Genomic DNA, 9,781 nt, shown 5'->3' on the forward strand with positions numbered 1-9,781 from the left:
AATGGCTGTTTAGAATAAAATGAAACAATTGTTCGTTTAAAATAAATAATAGGTTTATTCAATTTAGCATTTAGTAAGCATAAATAACACGATTACCATTATCAGGTTTTAATTCAAACAACATGTTATCCAATAGTTTTCATTTTTTAAGTTTTCTTTTTAGCAATATTAGGTAAATATGTAAATATCTATATATATATATATATATATATATATATATATATATATTTCAAAGGTGTTGCTTTAGCTGCATTAGTAGCGGTGTGTGTAGAGTGTAGAGATTGCTTTGCCAGACATAATAAATACATGCATAAGTAAAAGTATTAGTTCCTCAACAAAAGTATAAGCCACAATTGGAAATCACATTAACGAATTGCATAAAGCAGACCTTAAAATGCGAATTAACTAAGAGCTGAATGAAATGCCATAGTTTTAACTGCTCTAATAAATACATGTACATAAATAACTTTATCGATGAATTGCTTGCAAAAATACAAGTACATTTTCTCCAATTTGTGGATCCTTTGTAATCTTCCCATTCATTTTGATTTTCTTTCTGCTTTTGTTTTGTTTTAAATTATTACTATAGTGAGTTTGTTGTTTGGATTACTCTGAACTGAATGCTCTAACAAAAGATTTAGTTAACTTCAAGCGATTGCTTCTGGTTGTTTGTTATTGTTTGTTTGTTGTTGTTTTAAGCATTTTGTTAAATTCGCTGCTGTTGCATTCCGTAGGTTGACCAATGTGCTGGTAGTTTTTTGGCTGTTGCTTAACACAAATATTTCCACAAACTATCTGCGCAAATCGATGACTTTGATCTTGGCCTGGCCATCCATATGGATGTGCTGGGCATCCATGAACAACGGCGGATCATTGGGATGCGGATGAAATCCGCTCTGCCGACACTGTGCAATATAGTCCAGTCCATAATGAGGCGTGAGTAGAAAGAAACCAGTTCTAAAAATAAAACGTTCATATTACTCGGTGATTCAGTGGGAGAAGCCGCAAAAATAGAATGACTCACGTATTGTACTTGGGCGCACAGACGATGGCAATTGCTTCGGGCATCATCATCTGATAAGAGCAATGCGTGTGAAGATCAACGGAGGACAGGAAGGCCGTCTGAGTCGGATGCGTCTGTCGAAGAGTCAACAATTAGCCAAGTTAAAGATCTAAGTTTTAGATGCCACCTACATGTATCCAGCCTAGTGTGATGAGCTGCATTTGGTCCTGCACATCAAAGATCTGCTCCTCGTGCATCGTGTTGCAGCTGTCCGGCGTGCCGTGCTGCTGCGGCGTAATAATGTGCGTGATATACAGCTCATTACGGGCCAGATGGCCGGCGAGTACGCCACAAGTCTCAATGTTATTGGAGGTATTGGAGCGGGCGAGCTTCAGGAACACATCCATAGTGTCGCCAGGTACGTTGACGGTGCGCAGCGAGCCCGCCAGCAGCGAGTCCGTGCGATTATATTGCGGCTTCTGGTTGCGATCGAAAGCGGGCTTCGACAATGAGCTGCAAGGGACAAGTGTGATGAGTGAGTCACCTGCCACATGGCTGCAGCAACAAAATAGAAACACTCACTTGGTTGTTTTATCGGCGCTGGCATCGGCGGCGGGCAGCAACAGACCGGAATTGGGCAGATTGCTGCGATTGGTGCCCGTGGGAAAATCATTGGGATACACCACCTGATCAAGCAGATCGAGATCAGGCGCCGTTGGCTGATTGCTCGCATCCATTTGCACATGCAGATTGGCGGGTATCAGCGACGGCACATTGCCTGATCCGGCTGCCTTGCGGTTCGCCAGCTCCCGTTGCCGGTGACGTTCTCGTTCCTGTTCGCGCATCCGTTCCGCTTCCTTGTTGGCAAGAAACTGTTCGTATTCGCGCTGATATTGCGCGAGGAGCTTGGTGCGCAGCTTCTCCGTCGTTGGCATAATCTCGTCCTTAATCGTCTTATTGATGGCCTTCACCTCGGCCTTAACGCTGCCATAGTCGGGATGCTGGCGTATCTTTTCGATGAAGAGCGTCATGTAGCGCATGTAGAGGATGAAGGCATTCTCGTGATTGCCCTCGTTCAGATACACGTTCGCCATGCGCAACATCTCCGTCCCGGAGCGATAATAGCTACGGCCAAAAAAAGTGCAATCTTTTATTTCTTTCCCATAAATAAGCCAGGCACAAAAACAAAAAACAGCCAAGCAGCTGCCAAGGCACACATGCATGTGTGTGTGTGTGTGTTGACAAAACATGCTGCCAAGGCGAATATCCTTCAAAAGGCAAATACGACGTGCAAGGCCAAAAAGTGGGCGGATGACATTGAAGCAGGGATTCCACTTTGCCGCCTCGATTCACTTTTAACTTACCGTGTCACTGGCATGTTCTTGTCCACATCGATGAGATTGCCGTAGTGGGACAATTGTTTCATGCGTTCCAGCGGCTCCACAATGCCCATATTCATATTGTTCACGGCCTTGGACATTTTATTTGTTAGTTTTTTGTTATTGTTATTTTTTTTATGCTGCTTTTGCTTTTGCTAGCTGAATCTGTTGCGTTCTCTCTGCGCACCTGCCGTTCTCGCTTCAATCTCTTCTCACGCGTGTTTTCATCTGTGTCACTACTTGTGTCGCCTTGCTCAAGGATTTGGAGTACCGTTGTTGTTGTTTCCTTTTTTTTTTGTGGCTATTTGGTAACAATCGTAAACGAACTACTTATTACGCAGGTGGTGGTTGAGGTGGCGTCGCTTCAACACTGCCTGCCACAACAGCTGTTCATTCTACATTAATTGTAAATGCTATGTCTAACAGCTGCTTTAACAGTCGTTTACAAAGCATCGATAAGTTTGATATTATCGATGCCTCTGTTGTTCCGCAACTGTTAACGCAACTTTGAGCTGTCTGTTGGCATTTCAAATTGCCTACCAACATTTATTTATATGCGACTGTTTAATCCTTATCGTTGCAAAAATATAGCTACGATAATCTTCATAAATCTTGCTATCAGTTCGTATTTTTAAAGACCCCACTCGAGCAAGATTGTTGCTTGCGTAGTCTTCCAATTCAGTTAGCGAGACTGGGTGCGGCCAAAAGTGTTAGGAATTGAGCAGTTTTTGGGCAACTTCAAAAGTAAGTAAAAACTATTTTAACTAATTTACAACCTTTTCTTAAAATGTTTCTGTGTTGTGAATGTAAGATTAATGGTTCAAAGTGCTCAGATTGGCCTTAAGTTAGTTAATCTTTAGCGTTAACAGACTATTTGATACGTTATCAATGGGTTATTTGAAATAACAAAATATTTATAACCAATTTTGGATAGATTGCAAGCAATAGAGAGCGACAGAGAGAGAGAGAGAGAGAGAGAGGTCAACTGATCTGCTAATGCGCATAGTGAACTCAGATTCAGAGTTACACTCAAAATACGGATGATAATGCACAGCAGCACTCATTGAACACATGATGGCATGAATGAATGACTAACTGTGCGCTGTACAGCAATCAATGTAAAGCAAAATACAAAAAAGGCAAAAGTGTGCCGAAATGAGCTGAGCTGAGCTTAGAGAGAGAGGGAGAGAGAGAGAGCGCGCGCTCTTCCGTCTTGTGGTCAGTCTCTGGCAAGTGGCCAAAGCCAAAGTCGTCGTCGCTGAGCAGTTGAGTGCCAACTTGGGCGCATAGCGGGCGTCATTTACAAAATCACCAGCGACGCGACTTCGAACCGAGATTCGAATTCGGTTTCAGTTTCGTTTGAGTTGCTTTTTTTTGTGGATTTTCTTTGGCATTATTTGTTGTGCCATTTGTATGGGAAGCAAGGCTGCAGAGGGGGGCAAAGTCTCTTCTTGTATTGTGTCTGTGTGTGTGTGTGTAAGAGATAAATATCTATATCGATGCGGCTTGTTTTGAATTCAGTTTCGCATTTGAAACGCAAGCAATTTTGCAAGCGAGCGTTGACTGATTGAGGGAAATATACAAATAAATAAAATATTATTACAACTTTTTGACGTGTTTTTAACGTTAATCGCGATAATTTTCCGCCATAATTTGGTCAATTAATTTGAATGGCGTGCGTGAGATAATTTTTCTAATGCAACAATGAACAATTCCATTAAATCCGAAATGAATTCATTGCTGCTCGACTATTCGTCACATTAACAACTTAAGGTGCTAATAAAATAATATGAAATAAGTTGGTGAAACATATCCATTACAATCAGTGCCAAGGCAAAGGAGTTCATTGCGTAACCATAAAAAAAAAAAAAATAAATAAATAAGTTTAACCTCGAAAACGCAACGCGAAAGTGCCAGAAATCGTGGGGATCGTAAAAAGTAAAAAGTAAAAAGTGTATGAAAAGGCTCATCAGCAAATAAAAAGCGCCCATATGAACCAAAATCTTCTGTAATTTGCTCAATTGGATGACAGCGGCGACGCTGACACCGCATTCAGCAGCCAGCCAGAGCCAGTCCGGGCAGCGTGTATCCAAGAGATACATTTGAATCTTTTGTAAGTGGCCTGCACACAATGGTGCCGAGTGCTAAGCACAATACACAATACAAATAAAAATAAAAAAAAAACATGAAAACGTAAACAGAAATTGACCGAATTAAAATCAGATAAAACCCAATTACAATTTGAATAAAGGCGGCACTGAAATATTGTTAAACAATATAAAATCCAAGCCAAACCAAAGTGCAGCACTTTAATGAAATGCAAACAAATGTACAGCAAAACATAAATAAAAACACGTAATATCTTATAAGCTGATGCCAGCTAAAACTGAATAGTTATTTCGTGAATTACAAGTCCGAACTCGTATCCATGTATCTGTATCTGTATCTGTGTATCTGCGCGATGGCCCTGCAGCTGTTATCGTTGTCTCTCCGCTTGTTATGCCCTCAACACATTAAAAAACACTATGGGAAAAGGGTATAATAAAGTTGTGCATGTAACAAGCGGAAGGAAGCATCTTCGATCATAAATTATATGCATTCTTGGTCAACAACAGCTCTCAGAGAGCTATAGACTTGAAATGTGGAATATAAGTTCTCATTAATAGAGGCAGCTCAAGTTTATTTATACTACTTTGTATTTAAAAGCTGTGCAACAGAATATCTCGTAGACGATCTGTCTCCAACTTATATATAATATACTCTTATATATATTATTGATCAAGTGCCCAAATTTCAAATTTAAGATTAAATAAAAAGCGCAGTTTTTATATCTGCAACGTATCCAATTTTTTTTTATTTATAAGCTGTGCAAGAGGGTATCTTCCAGTCGAGCTGTACAATCTAGCGAATTTTCACTTGTTTTTTGTTTTTTAATTTTGTTTTGGGATTGCTTATTTGGACTTCAGCTGTTTGCTGGGCCTGTGAGCAAGCAAACCTCGCATATAAGTATTTTGTGTGTATTTATTTAATTTGTATTTTCAATGTCAGCCTGCCAACTGAATTATGCAAAGCGCACGACAATCTGAACTGTCGATTGGCCGCACAGCACTCAGTTCAACATACTAAACAATTACTCATCCACTGACTCGATTTGGCGTCTTGCCACAAAAAAAAAAGGTTCTTTTGTCTGAGACGTGGCCCGCATGCGAGAAAGGAAATAAATTCATATCAAATATATCAACAAATCTGGGCTTGTCGGAGGAAGGAGGGGAGGGGCGTAAAAACCCAATTACTTTTGATTTTCGTGTGCAGTTCCAATAATCATTGGCCACTGGACAGAAGCAGCTGCATGTTATAGTAGCCTGCCTCAGCTGTGTTTCGCAAGCTGATAAAAACCGGTTCCAATAACAAGCAACGAGCTCTTCAGCTGATAACAGAACAACAACAAAGATCAGCGATTTGTTGTTGTTGCTGTTTGCTTTTGTTTTTTATTGTTGTGGTTGTCCTCAACTGTTGTTTTGCATTGTAATACGCACTTCTCTTTATTCATTGATGCAACTGCCGGAGGCCGCAATAAATTAGCATTTGTCGTTGGCCGACAATCGTTTTATCCATAAATGTATCCATAAATACACAGATACACAGATACACAGATACACAGATAGATAGATACATATGCATTTATACATGCCTGTTGCTGCTTTGTGGGGCTTTCTTGGCGTTTGATTTGATTGTTTAACGATGTGCAATAATTTGTCCATATGTGCAAATTACTTAAGTGCGTTCGATTGATTGATTGATTTGAGTTGGCCAATTGATGATCTGTGCGACAAGTCTTTCTTCAAAATGATAAGGTTAAATAATAATAATCTAATCGACAATAGATTAATCACTTTACTGATTATTACGTTGTTAATTACTTATATCACCAAAAGAATTCAGTAAAGAAGTAAAATTGTGAATAAATGTAAATTTAATGAAGTTAAATTTATTATATTATGGATTCAGATTAAACAAATCCTTAATTGATATTAACATTTAACTTTTAATCTACAAACTTTAAACAACTTTACGTACAATTACCACTCACAGTAATAATGAGAAATATCTTTTAAATCAAAGCTTCCACAAGACGAATTTATTTTTTAAAATTAATATTTTGGTTATACAGAAAATCAGATGGAATTATCTCAATTGTTATTGGTTTGATATATTTTCTATCTGCAAGAAAAAGTTGGTTGTAGCCAAAGTTACAGGTAACAAAATATGATATGTCCAAAAAACTTTTCTTCTATCGAATTGGATTTGTCACAGATTGTGGTTTGTTTTAGAGAAGTCCCGCTGTATATATATATTTTTAATTGATTTCTTGTAATCAACTGGTTTCCATTCTCTTTGTAGTTAACTTGGTTTTGTCATACCTGAGTGTGTTTAGCAACAAGGATGGCTAATTGGAAATATTGCTTAGTCACGCTGTTCGCACTTGGCACCCTGAGCAGCCTGGCCAGCGCCTATAAGGTGGGCGTGGGACGTGCGGACATAACGGGACCTTCAGTGGAAATTAATTTCGTAAGTGAAACATTAAAGTGGAACTTAACTCAATTGCCTCAATTGTCAAATTGTGTGTCATTTGATAGATGGGCTATGCGAACATCAAGCAGGTTGGACGTGGTCTCCATACGCGCACCTTTGCACGTGCCTTTGTCGTGGAGGATGAGAAGGGCAACCGGTTGGCATTCGTCAGCGCCGACTGTGGCATGATGGGCTATGGCTTGAAGCGGGAGGTGGTGAAGCGTTTGCAGGCACGATATGGCAACATATACAACACGGAAAACGTTGCCATCAGTGGCACCCACACCCATGGTGCACCGGGCGGTTTCTTGATGCATTTGCTCTACGACATATCCATTCTGGGCTTTGTGCCGCAGACCTTTGAAGTGATGGCCCAAGGAATCTATTTGGTAAGCTATAAAACGATGAGGCTGAAATCGATCAATTTTATTGAATTGATAAATATGTATCAAACAATTTCTATATTTATTTAATTATATATTTTTTAATTTAAAACATTTTTCTTTTAAATTTGCAAAAAGTACATGCAATTTTTTGACATTTGACAAATTTCTAAAATCTAAAAATGTAACAAAAAAGCTTAAGAGAAAATATTGATAATTATTATTATTTAAAAAAAATTTATATATATTTTTGGTATTTTTTTGTGTGGATTTTTTTTTAGTAATAATTAAAGGAATGTCTTAGATTTGGAGGTTTAGTTTTGTAAGCTAGTTCATGAGTAAGTATTTATTAATATCCATATTATTTATCTTGCAGTGCATTAAACGTGCCACGGATAATATGGTAGATGGTCGCATCTATTTCTCGAAGACGGTGCTGCTCAACGTGAACATCAATCGCTCGCCATCATCGTATCTGCGCAATCCGGAGGAGGAGCGTGCCCAGTACGAACATGATACGGACAAGACACTGGCCCAGCTGAGATTCGTGGACAACGAGAACAATCTGCTGGGTGCCTTCAATTGGTATGCGGTGCACGCGACCTCGATGAACAACACCAACAAGCTGGTCACCAGCGATAACATGGGCTATGCGGCACTGCTGCTGGAGAAGGAGTACAATCCCAACAAGATGCCCGGCAAGGGCAAATTTGTGGGCTCATTTTGCTCCTCCAATTTGGGTGATGTTTCGCCGAACATCATGGGTCCCAAGTGTTCACTTTCGGGCAACGATTGCGATATACTCACCTCCCACTGTCCCGCCGGCGAGGGTGAGTGCTTTGCGTCCGGTCCTGGTCGTGACATGTTCGAGAGCACCCAGATCATTGGGCAGCGTTTGGCAGATGGCGCTCTCAGTCTGCTCAACGAGCAGAGCCAGGAGTCGACGGCTCGCGAGGTGACTGGCGATATACGCTTCATTCATCAGTTTGTCGATATGCCCAATTATAATGGCAGCACTTACAATCCACTCACCCGCAAGCTGGACAAGATCAGGGGCTGCCAGCCGGCGATGGGTTACAGTTTCGCTGCTGGCACCACCGATGGCCCGGGCGCCTTTAGCTTCGAGCAGGGCACCACCACCGACAATCCCATGTGGAACTTTGTACGCGATTTTATAGTACCGCCCACCCAAGAGGATATCAAGTGCCACGAGCCAAAGCCCATTCTCCTTGCCACTGGTCGAGTAAGTAATATTGTAGCAATCTCAGTTTTTAATGAGGGATTTTGATTGAATTTGAATTTTTTCAATATGTTGAGAATTATTGAATAGATTTACGATTATATGGAAACTTTACAAATAGTTTATGTTTTATATACATTATTTAAAATATTATCTTCTTTTCAGGCAACTTTCCCGTACGAATGGCAACCAAAAATTGTATCCAATCAAATCTTGAAGATCGGCGATGTCATCATTGCTGCAATTCCATGTGAATTCACGACAATGGCCGGTCGTCGTTTGCGCAATCAAATTCGAGCTGCTGCCTCAGCAGCTGGTGGCATCGACACGGAGGTCATCATTGCCGGCCTGACCAACATCTACTCCAGCTACACGGTCACCCCGGAGGAGTATCAGGCGCAGCGCTATGAGGCTGCATCCACCATCTTTGGCCCACACACGCACACCATTTACATGGACATTTACGAGCATTTGACGAAGGCAATGATGCGCAACGAGACAGTGGATGCTGGTCCTAGTCCACCCTATATGAACGATGTGATGTTGTCCTTGAACACTGGAGTGCTCTTCGATGGCCATCCAATTGGCACGGACTTTGGCTATGTGAAGACGCAGCCAAAAAAACAATATGGCATCAATGACACCGTCAGAGCCACCTTTATTTCGGGCAATCCGCGTAATAATCTCTTCACAGAGAAGACCTATTTTACCGTTGAGCGTAAGATCAATGAGGATCGCTGGAAGATCACCTACACGGATGCAAGCTGGGACACCAGGTGAGCACCATAGCCAATCCCAACTATAAACAATGGAGTCAAATTTTATATTTTTGCAGAATGATCTGGCATCGAACGAATACAATTCTAGGCTTCAGCGAACTGGAAATCGTTTGGAACATCAGTCCGCAAACTCTACCCGGAGATTATCGCATTCGTCATTCGGGTGAATACAAGTACATTCTCGGTGGCAAATATCCGTACGAGGGTCTGACGCACTCATTCACTGTCACTGAGGATTAGCATGCTGCATGAGCAGCCGAAACAAATCCGCGTATTTATTTACCATTCAGGAATGATGAGGAAAAGCTTTATTTTAAAAACACAAATAAAATGAATGCCAAATTTGTTAGAACTTAAATAAAACTATTGGGAAATACTATAAAATAGCGTGCAATATTCCACATACGTGTAAATTAATCAAATTA

At 40.6% G+C, this 9,781-nt stretch overlaps 2 protein-coding genes across 3 annotated transcripts; one reads left to right on the top strand and one right to left on the bottom strand.

Moving 5' to 3' along the window:
• Nucleotides 1-219: 219 nt before the first annotated feature.
• LOC6568529 (STAM-binding protein-like A) lies at nt 220-2,788 on the bottom strand. The gene is made up of 5 exons (XM_001994758.3): nt 2,368-2,788; nt 1,586-2,128; nt 1,195-1,516; nt 1,025-1,137; nt 220-957 (listed from the first exon to the last, which is right to left on the bottom strand). The coding sequence occupies exons 1-5, from the start codon at nt 2,481-2,483 to the stop codon at nt 792-794; spliced, it is 1,260 nt and encodes a 419-aa protein (XP_001994794.1). The 5' UTR covers nt 2,484-2,788; the 3' UTR covers nt 220-791.
• A 224-nt stretch (nt 2,789-3,012) lies between these two features.
• Nucleotides 3,013-9,752, top strand: LOC6568528 (neutral ceramidase). 2 transcript variants are annotated; one of them, XM_032740417.2, is made up of 6 exons: nt 3,013-3,126; nt 6,784-6,951; nt 7,020-7,343; nt 7,714-8,580; nt 8,743-9,353; nt 9,413-9,752. In XM_032740417.2, exons 2-6 carry the CDS (start codon nt 6,826-6,828, stop codon nt 9,594-9,596), a joined length of 2,112 nt encoding a protein of 703 aa, XP_032596308.1. In that variant the 5' UTR covers nt 3,013-3,126; nt 6,784-6,825; the 3' UTR covers nt 9,597-9,752. The 2 variants fall into 2 exon arrangements, with proteins under 2 accessions (XP_032596308.1, XP_001994793.1); XM_001994757.3 differs by lacking the exon at nt 3,013-3,126 and adding an exon at nt 3,709-4,495 and having other exon boundaries at nt 9,413-9,748.
• The last annotated feature ends 29 nt before the right edge of the window (nt 9,753-9,781 follow it).

Source organism: Drosophila grimshawi, unplaced genomic scaffold (assembly GCF_018153295.1).
Source record: "Drosophila grimshawi isolate 15287-2541.00 unplaced genomic scaffold, ASM1815329v1 contig_311, whole genome shotgun sequence".
Classification (NCBI taxonomy): Eukaryota; Metazoa; Arthropoda; class Insecta; order Diptera; family Drosophilidae; genus Drosophila; species Drosophila grimshawi.

Coding starts and splice junctions, on each gene's coding strand:
- LOC6568529 (XM_001994758.3), bottom strand. CDS start 2,483: ATGTCCAAGGCCGTGAACAATATGAATATGGGCATTGTGGAGCCGCTG. Junction 2,129..2,367: donor AAGAACATGCCAGTGACACG/GTAAGTTAAAAG, acceptor TTTTGGCCGTAG/CTATTATCGCTCCGGGACGG. Junction 958..1,024: donor TGTGCGCCCAAGTACAATAC/GTGAGTCATTCT, acceptor TTTTATTTTTAG/AACTGGTTTCTTTCTACTCA.
- LOC6568528 (XM_032740417.2), top strand. CDS start 6,826: ATGGCTAATTGGAAATATTGCTTAGTCACGCTGTTCGCACTTGGCACC. Junction 6,952..7,019: donor CTTCAGTGGAAATTAATTTC/GTAAGTGAAACA, acceptor GTCATTTGATAG/ATGGGCTATGCGAACATCAA. Junction 8,581..8,742: donor TTCTCCTTGCCACTGGTCGA/GTAAGTAATATT, acceptor TCTTCTTTTCAG/GCAACTTTCCCGTACGAATG.